The sequence below is a fragment of the Telmatherina bonti genome (genome assembly GCF_933228915.1).
Source record: "Telmatherina bonti genome assembly, chromosome: 18".
NCBI lineage: Eukaryota > Metazoa > Chordata > Actinopteri > Atheriniformes > Telmatherinidae > Telmatherina > Telmatherina bonti.
Genome location: NC_136616.1, coordinates 14,024,714 through 14,040,534, shown reverse-complemented (window position 1 = coordinate 14,040,534; position 15,821 = coordinate 14,024,714). Strand labels below are relative to the sequence as shown.

The 15,821-nt window shown below is 40.3% G+C and overlaps 1 protein-coding gene across 2 annotated transcripts in view; it reads left to right on the top strand.

Moving 5' to 3' along the window:
• LOC306769490 (phosphatidylinositol-binding clathrin assembly protein) overlaps positions 1-15,821 on the top strand; it is a 121,084-nt gene that overhangs the window by 24,360 nt on the left and 80,903 nt on the right. For both annotated transcript variants that reach the window (XM_079258107.1, XM_079258106.1), the window contains exon 2: positions 5,433-5,575. In XM_079258107.1, the coding sequence (XP_079114233.1) occupies positions 5,433-5,575 (143 nt within the window). The remainder of the gene's footprint in view (positions 1-5,432; positions 5,576-15,821) is intronic.

The following is a 15,821-nucleotide window of genomic DNA, read 5'->3' as shown; positions in this document are numbered from 1 at the left end:
CCCGTGACAATGAGACGATATCAGTTACATGATTGCATGTCACATTCAATACAGCATAGCGCTTGATTAATAAGGGATTTTTTATGATGTGGATTAAAACATTGGATTTGATATGTACATTCATTCTGCTATGTTGGAGAGATCAAGTGACATGATCATTGCTAATGCCCCATTGGTCCTCAATGTCAAGAAGACACAATTTGATGCTTAAGAGTTGTAATATGTGCGCTGGCAGCTCCTCTGCTGGACTAAAATATGCACCATTTATGGCTCCAAGTGTCCAAGTCTTTGTATAGATGAAGCTTTAGATGAACAGCAAATGACATATCACACAGCATCATTATTTAGCAAAAGCTAACAAAAAAAACTAACAAAAAATGTTAAACAGCACCAAAATTTAACAATTTAATTGTTAAATAAACAAGAAAAGTACTTGGATGCACAGATCTCTGCCAAATGGCAAATTTCCATCCATATTTTGAAGAATCCTTTTAAAACTTCATATGTCCGCAATTCCCTCCGGATCATTCCCAAAATGTAAAGGAGTCTAAATTAGACTGAGAACCCTTCCCAGGAAAAGAAACCCAGAAATCCTCCCTGTAAATTTTGCGTAAAGTTGCAATAAAGGTAATAACCCAACCTCCTGGGCGGAGGTTATTGAAAAGAAACCTGGCAACAAGAAATACATTTTGGTAAGATTTTGTTTATTGAAGTTTATTATAACAAAAAAAAAAAAAACAAAAAAAAAACTGTTAAAATGCCAAACTGGATCCCACTTCAGGATAGACCAGTTAAACCCACAAAGTACACAAACACATTCCCATCAAGACCCCAGAGATAATGCATTCGTAGGAAGACCTGGGACATTGTGTCGTCTTGTCCATTTGGTGCTTCAGCCATCAGTCGTCTAATTAACTTACGATGTTCGAACGCTGATTCGTCTGGATGTGAAGCTGGACTGAGGAAAAAAATGAATCTTCTTCGGTGGTGAGACTTGTTGTTTGCGGCGCAGCGTAGAAAAGCGTGTCTACCGTAGACCGCGGGCTGACAGGAGAGACAAAGTGAGAGGCCACTACTTGAGGCGTGTGTGGATTCCTGCAAATTGTCCAGATAAAGAGACACTCATGTTTCTCGGCTCCACTACTCGTGACCACTCGCCTTGTTTCTGTTAGCTTCCCCCCACTTCATCTCCACCTTCCATCTCTCACTGCCACAGTTGCCCCAGTAGCCTTGACTTCCTCTTTCTCCCCCAGGTCTGGAAACGGTGGCATCTAATGCTTTCCACTCCGCCTGATTAAGTCTGCACATGTACGCTCTTTACATTATCACTGGCACGCACACACACTCCACATGTTGGCGTCCCCACAGACCTAATCAGTTCTTCTCTTAGTACTCCCGCTCGCCACTCCAGACCTGATGAAAAAACATGAGGCGTGATTTATTTTTTTAAAAAAAAGACAGCGAGATGAACAGATAGACGAAGCAGAAAGGAAAAGGCAGCAGCAAATGAAAAGATAGTGGAGGGAAAGAAAGCAAGTAATTAATTAACACATGCGCTGGTTGTGCTGTTCCAGTTCGGGAATAATCAGTGTTTCTGGTCATAAGGATGCAGCAGAGATGAGAAGGTTTGCAGAAAGCCAAGATGAGGCGATGATACCCGGCGCAACGCAGCTGATGCGTTCGTGTTTCTGGGACATTTAAAATTCACAGGGACTCAGTTAGCCACTAAATGCTCCAGTTGGCTGCCATTCACACCACTAAATGCAGCTAAATGGACGGGTTGTGCTGTATTTCACCTTTGTGTTACATTATTTTGCCCTCATTTGTATTGACTAAAAAAAGCCAATCCCCCAGTGTGTGTGTGTGTGTGTGTGTGCACGCGCATGAATGAGTTCAGACAATGCCGGACTGGAAATCTGCTGCGTTTCGCTGCCGTGTGTGTGTGTGTGTGTGTGTGTGTGTGTGTGTGTGTGTGTGTGTGTGTGTGTGTGTGTGTGTGTGTGTGTGTGTGTGTGTGTGTGTGTGTGCTTTCAGAAGATAATGTATCGAGCGAGTGAAGGAAACAACATCAGCACACTCTTTAAAATGACAGGGCACACCTGCACGTGCTCAGTCATACAGGCCAACACTTGATGATGAAGATGAAGTCTTCTGTCTGGAGTCTCCCTGCCTCAGTCCTCCAGTAGTATAATGAGAAGCCGTTTCTGTAGTTACCAGGTGCACGAGCCGGGAGTAATGTCCTGCGGTGATGTACAAAGGACGGGGAAAGAAGAAACTGGTTTGAAGGGGATGGAGGACACCAGAGAAATGAAAACCACTGGAAAATAAAAACCCCTGATAGCTGATGTGAATGATCAATTTAGCCGTCTGTATTGATGTTTGTGGTCGAGAGGCTCCCGGTATTAGTTCCATGTGGTGAGTGGAGACACTGAATCTTTATAATAAGCTAGGGGACCTGAACACACCTTGGTTCAAATCGATCTCCATTAAAGTGGAGAACAGTGAAGAGTGAAGAGCAGCCAAGCTGTTAGTCTCTGCTCAGACACTATCTTTTAGACCTTTTAGATAAAGTAAAAATTAAAGAGATTTTTATGCATTAGGCACATATTGATCCATTAAATATATTTTCATTTAGTTTTTGTGCAAAAACAAATATTTTCCTAATTTTTTCTTCTCCAAAAAGAGAAAATTAGCTATTTATGAGCAATGAAGTGTCCTTAGTAGGGCTGTGACGATGTGCTTTTGTCCAGCTTCCATTCAATAACAATGTTTTGGGTGCCGATTCGATTTGTATTGCGATTCTCAAAATTCTTCGATATTGCTGATTTTTGTAGATTAAAAACAAACAAAAAAAAAAATTTTTAAACATTTTTTTTTTTGCTAGTAATTTCCCATGATTTCAGTTAGGAGAAAACACAGTAGCCAGACCCATCATTCTGCTGCCCAAGAAGACAAGTAAAAAGATCAATAAAAACAATAAAAATTACAAAAAATTTTCAGTTTAATTTTATTTTATTGAAAAAAAACCCAAAAGATTTTTTAAACAAATGAAGTCCCGATTTTTGATTTTTCGATCCATGTGTGAACATGTCTAATATTTCTCATGTTCCTGAAGCACTCTGTCACAACTTGACCTCCACTGAATCCTGACGTTGTCGTCTTTGCAAGGTGTTTATACCGTTTGGGAGGAAGAAATGTGGTCATTCGGTATGTTCAGGGTGTCAGGCGTGTGCAGTAAACACCAAGCCTAATGGGCTGGTTGATAAGTAGGCCTCTTAAGGCTGCGCAGGTGTCACATACCACAGGTTATTTCACATTTTTATGGGCGGAAACATTTGGTTTTCCTCCTAAAACATTGCAGAAAGTCCTTCTGCTGATTCACTTAAGTGTCTTCAGTGATCTCTGATCACAATGCCTGTTTAGATTCTTCTTGTGACCGCGGTTCTTCATCGAAAATGACAGCTCTCTCCCGTCCTTTCAGGTTTTAGTCACGCCTTGAACGGTTTTTAACCGAATTGGTTTCAGCAGTCGCCTCTCTTTGCCTTGTTGAATAGCAGTAATTTGACGCTTCTGAAACTGACATAATTCTCACAGAAAACAGGATATGTCTGCAACATGCTTTTTCAGAAAAAGGAAGCTGCATCTCTGCATCTGGTGGCTTGAAATAAGTTTTAGTTCCAGATGAAACCTTTTAATCACATCGGGACTGTTTAGGCGAAGCTTTCTCTGTCTGCTTGGTGAAATCCAGGTGTTTTTTTAAATGGCCAGACAACCTATGTTTTATAAAGCACATCAAAACCTATTAGTTTAATTCATAATTTCTTCTACTTCCCTTTTCCTGACTTCACATATTAAATTAAAAAAAAAGGTTTCCTGATGAGAAATTAACGCCAGACTTGCCATGTTTCTCATGACGATACATTTCCGTCCAGCTCCTGAGGACTGAAGATTGATTGATTGATGGGCGAATCAAGAGCAGATTATTACTACTAATTATTAAACAAGAGTTTTGTAGGTTTTGGATGAATTAAATTTACAAACAGTGCTTCAAAATATTAGCCCTTAAATGCCACTCCTGATGCTTGAGTAGATACTTTGATAAATCAACTGGTGAGTCATACATATTTATTTCACACAGGGTTTCAAGCTGGAGAATAAGTCGAGGGAAAAACATTTTGGTTTTTGCGAGATGAAACATATGTTAATGCGTGTATGTAATGAATTTCTGTATTTAATTTATTTGGAGGATTGAATGAGATGATAAGGCACTTAAATGCCCTGTGACATTGTTGTGAAGTGGCGCTATACAAATAAAGTTGAATTGAATCAGCAAATCATACGTTGTGTCCTGTTACACTGCGTGATGTGAAATAAATATTTCCAGCTTTCTGACTTATTTACTGGTGTCTGACGCTGCCAGTGTTGCAGCTGGACATTCTTGCATCCAAAGGTTGAGTTTTCCTCCACACACTCTGAATAAATAACACATGAACTTGTGCGAACACATCTCAGGAGAACTGGAAAAGGAGTTGGAAGAGAAGGTCAGGACAAAGCCCCGCGGCCGGCACGAGCCACATTTACTCTATTTAGCTAAAAAAACTGAAAGCTAGTATTGTCGGTGGTATCTGTGTCTGTACGTTGTCGTGTATCCAAGTCATAGTCTGTATATAAAGAGATGGACGGAGCCTCTGTGACGTCACCCGTAGGTTTCTGAAGAGCTGAATTGAAGCTTGGTGGGAGGTTCCTACCATCGCCATGTTGGCAGCATCATGCGTGTCGTCTCGCCCAGAAAATACAAATATGGGCAAAGAGGTGGAGCTGAGAGGGGGGCTGTGAGCGTCATGGCGGATGATTGACATCGAGCGAACTCCAAGCTTTCTGTAGATAAAAGCTAACCGAGCTAACCCCGAGAAAACGGGAGCTAACCAGCTAACGGAGGTAAACAGGCTAAAGCTAAGTCACGTTGTTAACCAGCTAAAAACCGCGGTTGTTCTACGTTCTTCTTACTTGAAGCCGTAGATTGGTACCTGTCAATCAAAAGGACCCACCCCTAAATATGCCGAACTCTGGGATTAAATTACTTTTAAACGGGCGAGTTAGAAAAAAATTCACTCCCCCCTCAGTTGTCGTAAAGGTGAACCTGACCTATAAACCAAAAATGGATTTTTGAACCAGGCTGTAAACATGTTTGTTTCTGCCGTGAAGTTGGCCTTTTTAACATGGGAGTCTATGGGGATTTACTCTGTTTTGGAGCACCTAGTGGATGAAGGGGGAACTGCAGTTTTATGGACTTCTGCATAGGCTTCACTTTTTACCGCCAGAGGTTGCTGCTTGATCCAAGTGTGAAAATGAATTTGCTCTTGCGCTCAGGGTTGTTTCTTTGTGCTTGTGTGTGACGTGGAGTCTCTGTTTGTCTTTTTGTCTTTTGCCAGATCTGATCCACTGCACCAATGAGATGAACGTGAACATACCCCAGCTGGCAGACACGCTGTTTGAGCGCACAACCAACTCCAGCTGGGTGGTGGTCTTCAAAGCCCTGATTACCACCCACCACCTCATGATGTACGGCAACGAGGTAGGAGACATGTGCACACACACATTGACAAAAAAACCCACACTGCATCTCCGGCAATCAATGCAGGATCCATCAATAAGTGATCTTATTACTCACCTCTGTCTGCCACACATGCACATAAACACAAACACACATTTGAATATTTTATTCATGCCTACATCCTCATTATGCTCAGCAGTCGGGGTGTGTGTGAGAGTGTGATTGATGCGTACGGGATGCAAACAGCATGTGAAACTACTGAGGATGTATATATATTGGACACAAGGCCTGGATGATTGAAATAGCTGTGGAGTGCAGAGAAATTAATTGGCTCAGTGTGAGCTGGAGGCAAGATGGCAGACAAAGATGGAAGCAAATGAATAATCAAATAAATTAGCTGAGTGAAAACAGGGTTGCAAGCTGAAAGAATAACAATCTCTTTGTGGATTCGTAGACATTCAAAGACAATCTGACATGAAAATTCAAGTTCATCTTCCGGAGAACATCATTACGAGTTCAGATCAACACCCCCGTCAGCACATTGATCCTCTTTATATGCAAAAAAATAAAGCAGCTTCTGAAAGGAGACGAGAGATTTGTGGTTTAAATCTCTTAAGATTTATTAACCAGTAAGCAGACAGAGGCTGAGTGTGCTTTGTTCTTCAAATAAACTCTCCTAGTTTGCGTTTGTATTGATCCTCTAGTTTGCAGACTGTAAATAATTCATCGCTCATTCCTCTTAATACATAACTGATTTAACACAATACATTTTACATGAACTTGTACTTTGATATTCAGATGGGCTCGCGCCCTTTGGTGCTTACTGTATTGTTGCAGAGCTGAGGGCATGTTTTATGAAAACAGCGACCTAAACAAAGAGCTGATTTCCAGACAAACACTGTCTGAATATGAAAGACTAGGGATGCACCGATCCACTTTTTGGGAGTTCCGATACCGATATTTCATATTTGAATATCTGCCGATACCGATATTTGCAGATACCAAATCTGTTTTTGTGAATATTATTGTGACTATGGTTATTACTGCTGTTATAACTGTGTGAGATTTCATTAGGTTGTAATAAATGACCCATCCTTGCTGAAGTTACCTCACCAATACAAATATAACATTACAGATCTAACAATTTCAATTGATTTGGCACATTTTACCTAAATACAACTATAAATGTGTGGTTTTGAAACAAAGATCAGGCTTTTAGTGGAACAAAAAATGTCACAATTTAACATTCAAGGCATTTATTTCTTTTAAAACATGTCCGAAACATGTCATCAGACAGATCTGCGGTAGATTGACGAATGTGGTATCAGGTATCTGTTGTGGTCTCGGTACACTTTTATTCATACCAAGTACGAGTACACACGCTTGGTATTGAGCCTATACTGGTGTCGGTATTGGTGCAGCCCTCTTATAGACACATTTTTTATCTTAAAATTCTGTGTTCCGGACTTGTTCGACGTCACAGTGACTTCTATCACGTGCATTTCTACAGCCGCTGCTGTTCAGCAGCGTCCCGTGGCTGAGAAATCGCAAGAAACAACTGTTACATCCGGGACGCGACGTAACGTTTTACTTCACGGTATAATAAGGAACTGGCTGTTTTGAATGTGCAACGTCGGTGATTCAGCAAAGAAACGCAAGAAGATTAAGGGTGCATTCACATCAGGATAGTCCGCTGGAGTCCGATTGGGGTTCTTGGCTCAGTTTTAGAGGGGTGTATCCATTCAGACCGAATCGCATTCACACTGCCCTTTGGTCAAATGCGCCAAACCTTTACAATAATATATCCCCATTCCCACCAAAGGTGGCGCTGCACTAGTATTTAGCAAAAAAGAGGACAAGACCCATGTGAAGAACAAAACTCCGTTGCGAGTTAAACATGGAGACAAAATTATTGCTGTTTTGGGGGGTTTTTGTCTAATGCAAGTATACTGCAGAAATACATTGCAACAATGGACGCAGAATGAACAGACGAGGCAGAGGACTCATGATTGATATGTATTTACCCACAATGCAATGCTACGTCAAATGCAGGAAGGGACGTTTTTGTAGTTCGCTTCCTGTATTCAGTCCACTTGGAACAGGCTCAGACCTGCGTTTGTATGCGGACTGAGTCCACTTCTTTGATCCAAATTAGAAACACATTTTCCCAAACAAAGCGGACTTTCCGAGCAAACGGACTCGGATTCAAATAAAAAAGGCTGATGTGAATGTGCCTTAAAAGAGAAAAAGAGACAAAACAAGAGTCATAAGATCGTCTTCTACTAGCTGGAAAGAGCTAACAGGTCAGGTAGGATGCAAGATGAATGCCGAATGAGCCGTGGATAGGGGTGTGTGATGGGATAAATGGCTAAAGTAGGTCTTTTAAAGCGTTATCTTTTTTTGTACTAAAAAAAAAAAAAATAAAAAAAAATCTTCAGCTGTTTTTTTCTTTGATTTGCTTCTTAAATCCTGTATTTTCACTGTGGCTACATGAAGCTACAGGTAGCAGCCTCTTGTTTCAAAATACTGATTTTCTCTGATGAAGGTCCTGGTTAGGTCATCCGTTTTGTTTTTTTTTCCCTCAACCCTTTCAGTACCTGGTCTACCATTTGGTAGAGGTAAATTTGCAGTGACTTTGGTGAATTTCTTTAAAATAATTGTGGAAATAAACCTGCCCGAGCATCTCTATCAGTTAGTTTTTGTATGTAAAACCCAAATTAAGTCTTTGTTAAAACACTACTGTTACAAATTTCAACTATTTCAATGATCTTTTTTAACACCTCAACTATTTACTAAATAACATTTAGTTTATTCTTGTCCAAACCAAGCGGAAAAACACAAATATTTTTCACTGGTCTTTTTGTTTGTGTAAAAGTTAAAGGGTTAAGCTAAGTTAGCTAGCTTTAGCGGTTATCTCATATCAGCTGGAAAAACCCTTCAAATCTTAAACTATCAAAGCATTTGTCTGCCTGTTGGCCACATTTTTCATCGTCTTCTTTGTGTGCAGGCCTCTCTTTAGAAATCTCTGTTGCTTCAGGAAACAACCCCCCAGCTACAGAAGCAACCTGCATGCTGGGAACTTTAAGTTTTGACATATTTGGATCATACAGTAAAGCAGAGCTGTGCTGACTAGATCTGTTATCTAATGTACTCACCTGCTCTACCAGAACTACTTCCTTCTTTACTTTATTACAAAGGGGGGAAAATACCAGAATGTTGCAAAGATGCTACATAAATAGCAACTGACTTTATAGAAACTATCATATTTTTGCTATTTAGAATATCTGAAGAAAGAAGTACGTGGAAACTTACACTACTCACAAAAAGTTAGGGATATTTGGCTTTCAGGTGAAATTTATGGAAAATGCAATATGTTCATGCTACAGTGATATAATATCATAAAAGTAAGACATTTAAGTAGAAGGATGCACTACTGATTTCCTCATCTCAAAAAAATTCATTCAACACAAAAGGTAACAACAATGGTAGTTACACCACAACAAAAAATTTGAACGTCTTAATATCTCGTCATGTGCCCTTGAGCATCAATTACAGCTTGACAACGACGTCTCATGCTGTTCACAAGGCAACTTATTGCCTGCTGAGGCATGGCATCCCACTCTTCTTGAAGGGCAGCCCTCAGGTCATTGAGGTTCTTGGGTGCAGGGTTTCGAGCCTCTACACGACGGCTCAGCTGATCCCACAGGTTTTCAATGGGATTCAGGTCTGGAGAGAGTGCAGGCCATTCCATTTGAGGTACACCAGTCTCCAACAGCCGTTCCCTGATGATGCGGCCTCGATGAGCAGGAGCATTGTCGTCCATGAAGATGAAATTAGGCCTGTGCTGTTCATGTAGGGGCACAATCACTGGATTAATGATGTTATTCAGGTAGTATGGGCTTGTCACTGTACCATTCACAAAGTGTAGGGCAGTTCTGTACCAAGTGGACACTCCTGCCCACACTGTAACACCGCCACCACCAAAAGCTCGCCTGGTGACAACAGTGGCTGATGCATAGCGCTCTCCCTGACGTCTCCAACATCGTTGCCGGCCATCATTTCTGCTCAGTGTGAATCGACTTTCATCAGAGAACAGCACTGAGGCCCACTGGTTCCTCGTCCAGCGTAAATGCTCCCTGGCCCATGCAAGACGATGATGCCTGTGCCTGGTGGTGTGGTCAGGTACCCGTGCAGGTCGTCTAGCACGCAGACCAGGCTGATGGAAACGGTTTCGAATGGTCTGACGTGACACTTGGGTGCCTCTCACCTCTCTTAAACGTGCCTGGAGTTGAGTGGCATTCATCATCCGGTTTCTCAGGGCAGTGTTCACAATGTAGCGGTCATCAGCACGGGATGTGGCCAAAGGACGTCCACTTCTAGGCCTTTCTGTGACTCTTCCAGTCTCTCGATATCTCTGTTGCAGCCTGCTGATGACACTCTGTGACACTCCAAGCTCAGTGGCCACTTCTGTCTGAGAACGTCCTGTTTGAAGCATCGCAATGGCAAGGGACTGTTGTTCCATTGTTAGGTGTCGTCTTGGTCTCATGGTGTCAAAATGTGAACAGCATGATGAGGACAACTGTTTAAACACCAGCTCTAATTGAACCAGGACATTTATTGGTCAATTCAAGGATCACACACCTGCCGTGATTTTTGCCGTTAAGCTCCTTGTTAGAGAACAGCAACTTGTGCAAAATTTATTGAAACATTTAACAGTTGGACATGTGCATTTAAAAGCTTAGAGAAGATCACATTAAGTTCACCTGTACAGGTTTGAATGCATTTTAGGCTTGTTGTAAAATTTCACCCAAAAGCTTAATATCCCTAACTTTTTGTGAATAGTGTATGTACTCAAGTTGGCATGGAAACACACAAAGCATTTTCCCAGATATTCCCAGAGATGAAACTGATTCCTGAAGAAGAAATGTCTCCTCCGCTGCTCTCATTGTTGCTTCCATTTAGTGCAACTTCTTCTCCAGCTGAAATACAAACACAAACGTAACCTTTGCCTCCGCTCTCTGCACACACTACACAGCCAACTTCAGGTGGTGGAGACCTGCTGCGTGTTTAGTCGGGGTGGGAAAATCAAACCGAAAAATCGTAAATCTGGATTTTTTTTGCTTCACAAACCGAAAATCAATTTCTTTTGTTAGAAATTTTTTTTTTTTTCCCAAAAAAAAAAAAAAAATTCATTATAAATTTTTTTGACATTTTTATTGTTTTTATTGATGTTTTTACTTGACTTCTTGGGCATTATAGCAACAGAATGATGGTCTAGCGACTGTGTTGTTTTTTCATAACTGAAATCAAGAAAAATGACTGGCAAAAAAAAAGGTTTTGTAGATCTAGTTTTTTGTTTTTAATCTACAAAAATCAGCAATATCAAAGAATTGTGAGAATCGAAATTTAAATCGAATCGGCACCCAAAAGGTTGGAATTGAATTGGGACAAAAGCATATCGCCACAGCCCTAATGTTTAGGCAAATATGCAGTAAGAAGGACTTCACATCTCTGAAAGTAGTAAGATGTTTACAGGGTTTAAAGAAGGGCAGTGAAAGACATTTCGAAGGGTAAAATATTCAATTCAACTTCATTTGTATAGCGCCACTTCACAACAATGCTATCACAGGGGACTTTACATACACGAATCAACATACACATCATTTTGAGCCAATTAATACATATCCTATAATAGAAACCAACTGATTGCATCGAGTCATAACTTCGATCCAATCCCCCATCATGAGCATGCATGCGGCGACAGTGGGAAGGAAAAAAATGTAATGTTTTATATTTATAATATAAAATATGTAGCTTCAGTCCTTACACTGCTCTTTTGCCACTATGTAAGATGGATTACTCTGTGCTGGATGCATTTTAAAGTGAATTATTAACAGCTGTGACCTAATATTAGCAGGGCAGATGTTATTTTAAAGCACAGACATGTTGCAGGTCAGCACAGAGACAACACTACCCACACCTGGTCTGCAGAATCAAGGTAGCTTCTAATTATACAGTGAAGGCTCCCAGTGACTAAGTGTTTGTATGCTAACGATAAGCTGTGTTCTCATTTTAAGCTGCTAAGTTACTGGTTGATGCTCAAATGGGAGCTTTAATTTGTCAGCTATCACTGTTTGCAGCGGCGATCTAACAAGTTTGACATATTAGTTTGCTTTATCCAGCTGTTAACTGTAAAATATCACAGTATTTCCCATGTTTTTTCCTAAAAACCGCAGTGGAGAGGGATGTGCCAGTCTGATAAATATCAGACATTCCGTGCAGTTTGGTCTGTGAAAACAAGCTGCCAGCATTTCTATTTCCTCTTATTAAAGGGCGCTAATTGTGATCTAAGAATAGATGACGGATTGTGCTCAGGAACAAATGAAACGTACTGTAAACATTGCATACTTTTGCATCACAGAGTTAACCCACTGCATCCCCGCCCTCTTTTACATAAACACAGACACACACACACACACACACACACACACACACACACACACACACACACACACACACACACACTGACAAACTTAACCAAGAAGCTGAAACACCCTGTAGCACATTCCTTTTAATTTCCGTTATTTTGGAGAAGCACATGCTTCCCTGTTTAGGATCACTAGTTTCGACATTACGTAACACGTCCGTTTGGTGCTTCCTTGTTTATTGCGTGAGCATAAATATCCCTCTGAAAAGAGGAAGAGTTGGGTGTGAGATGGCTCTGATCGTCGGTCACAGAAGCCTCCAGACTCACCAACAACATGATTTGCTTTCTCTTAGCGCCAAAATCTGACGTTAGGTTTGTCTTATAGATGCAAGTGAGGCGAAATGGCGCCGTTTATGGTAAAACGCTTCCTATGCAGCTAACAGGGACTCTGTTAGCTTACTCAATCCTTAAAAGATTGCTCAAGCTGTGGAAATTCCTTCAGCGTTTTGATGAAGCGAATCACGCTAAGTAGGTCACTGCAGAGCAGCGGGAGGTGACTGAGAGGTATTACTGAACTGTGGGCTGATTTATCAGTTTCTGCACATTAGACCTTTTTTTTATGCTGATGTCTGAACTACAGTGATTGTACAGCAAATTCTCTGTATGGCTTCTGCATTTCACAACAGGTGTGACGTTAAAGCCGGTCATTATACTGAATATTTAACATTAACTGAATCAGTAAAGGCACACAGCAATGCAAAGCATTGCAAATTTAAATGCAGTAAGCATTTAAGATGCAGTATCGTATTGCTGCTAATTAAATGTAGAAACAAATAGTGCAGGTAATTGAAAATCTCATAACACAAACAGTGGCTCATGTTTGTAGGATCTCAGTTTTTTTGCCCCTGAGAGTGATGATTCGGGCCGTAGCAGAACGCCAGCATGTACTCATACACCTGCATTCATCAGGCCTGTCAGGACGGCGATGCCAACCGGGGCTCAGGGGGCCAGGTGTCCATGCTCCCTCGCGTCCTTCCCATCCATTACAGTCAGAGCTGAGAGAAATCTGGCTGTAAAATTAGAAACCACAGACCCACAGAATTGGGGTCAATAGACTTTGTTTCCCCTCAGATAAACATACTGAATGGGTCTGCTTGGCTTGCACACTGAAGATGGAGGTGAGAAATATCACACGAAGGGGGGGCATCCATATCACTTACATTGACAGGAGTAACTGATGCAGTTTAGTGATAAATTCATTTGGAGGCCAAGCCACAAAGGTTATGATGGATACAAGCATCAAACGGCTGACACCACTTTACATCTGAGATGGCAGCCTGTGAGTGTCTGTCAGTATTTTTTGATTTGGGATAGGGCTGGGTGATATGACGATATATATTCTTTGGACAATAGAACATGTCGGTCATTTCTTATGGGGCTCTATTATACGTCACGATAAGGTGCTTTTCTGCAGTATTTTACCTCAAGATGCGCTTTAGTGACCAGCCAACCAAAACTAATCTGATTGTTCCCAAATTAGGGGAAATTTCTGTCGCATGGATGCAGTTTGGATATAAAAACACCGACATGGAACCGACAACAGACTAGCTCACCGTTCCAACAACGGACTTCGACACAACTAACTCATTTTATTACCTGCACAAGTATCAGGACACAGAATACAGAATAAAGAATAGTCAACGAGCAAAAGCTGCATAAGCAGCGTCGGGTGGTGGCGAAAGCTCATAATAAACTCCAGACCCAAACACTGCAACAGGCGTTTACCCGTTAAACGCCAAACGGCCATAGTTCCCCCAGATGGATGGAGATCACGCTGCCATTGCCAAGCACATCTGACACATTGCTGACGACTGCCACAAAATGATAAAACAATTTTATGTTGTTATGTATATCATTATGGAGCTATAAAATGAGCTATATTGTGATATGAGATGTTGGTCATTTCGCCCAGCCCTGATTTGGGGAAGGTTTCAACCTGATATGCTGTGTTTTGATATGCATATGTTTTCTTGGGTCATCCTGTCTAACAAACCTGTGATTAAGAGTTTCACCAGCAGTACCGAAACAAGGACTTTGTGCTGTGGTCTTTGGATTAATAAAATAAGCAGCATGTGAGGTGCCTTTATTTTGGAGACTAAAATGAGGGAGCTGCATACAATGGTGGAGGTATTTTAATGAACTCTTAATCATATGTTCAGTGCTGCCTGTTAGAACAAATAATTTTTCCAAATAGTTTTGGTTTTTCTTTTAAGTTGTAAACATGAAATGTTTCCCCCTGTGCCAGTAATCAATTCTCTAAAACCTCAAATATATTACTCCAAATTCTTTTTATTTTTATTTTTTTATCTTTTTTTTTTTTTTTTTTTTTTTTTTTTTTGCAAATCGTGTCGCATAGAAAAATAAAACATCTCTTGGCTTTAAAATGGCTAAAGATGTCACCTTTGTTCCCCATGCGGTGAATGACATGTGACTTATTTGACCCTGGCCATATCTCTGCCCACCAGCAGATAACATTTCCTGCCTGCTCCTTCAGTCTTTTTTGGTAAGTCTGACTTTACCTTTAAGATACTGATGGGGAACCACTCCAGGTACACGACTGATAACTTTGAGGAGCTGGATTAAACTTTATTTTATTTGTTTATTATAGTTCTTTGTTCATTTGTTATATTTTAAGGTTTGAATATAATGTTAAATAGTTTTATTCCGTGGTCTGGTCGAATACTCAATTCTGATTGGCTGTTGTGTCTGTTAAGGTGTTGTAGGACAATTATATATTTTAAAAAAAGAATATCAAATATCCTAATTGTTGTGAATTATTGTACTGACTCAAACGCTAATTGGTAACCGTAGCAACTAGGGCTGTGACAAAATGCTTTTGTCCCGATTCGATACTGAGTTTTTGGGTGCCGATTTGATTTAATTTTTAATTCTCACAAATCTTGGATACTCATGATTTTTGTAGATTTAAAAAGAAAAGAAAAAAAAAAAGTGAACTTTTTTTTTGCTAGTCATTTTTCTTGATTTCAATTAGGAAAAAACAACACAGTAGCCAGACCATCATTCCGCTGCTATAACGCCCAAGAAGACAAGTAAAAAAGATCAATAAAAACAATAAAAATGAAAAAATATTTGTGGTGGATTTTTATCTATTTTTTTAAAAAAAAAATGTAACAAAAAAAAAACAACTGTAAAGCAAACAATCCCAATTTATTACTAGATTTTCCTACCCCTAGTAGCAACACAAACTCAGAACATATGCAAGGCTATGAGTAGACTCTCAGATGCCAGACCGGAAACACCACATTGTGTTGTGACGGGACCTCGCTGTGAAAACGGACTGCAGGCTTATTGGGCTCCATCAGTCCAGAAGAGAGGAGAATGGAGCAACATCTTGTTGTCCAGTAACATACCAACAATAAGTTCTCTGGATTGTAAACATTAAATCTCCCTCTTTCAAACCTCACCATGATGGACATGCCAGTATCGCTAAGAGACTTTACGATTATTTAATTTGAAATAGTTTGTCGGATGTTTTACGGTCTTGCTTACTAAACTTGCTTGCTTGATACAAAGTGAGTGGTTGATAATATTTATAAAAACAATTAAGGATACACGTTGAAAGCTCAGAGAGAATGGTAGATAATATTTTTGAAAGCTCAGAGAGAATGGTAGATAATATTTTTTGCAATAAAAATGTTTTAGGAAACAATCTGTGGACTTTGATTCTTTAAACAAAATTTTGCATCATCTTCTGGACACACAAACAGTAAGACGTGCGCTTGCCCTTGAAATGAAACCTTGTATCACGTAACATAATAA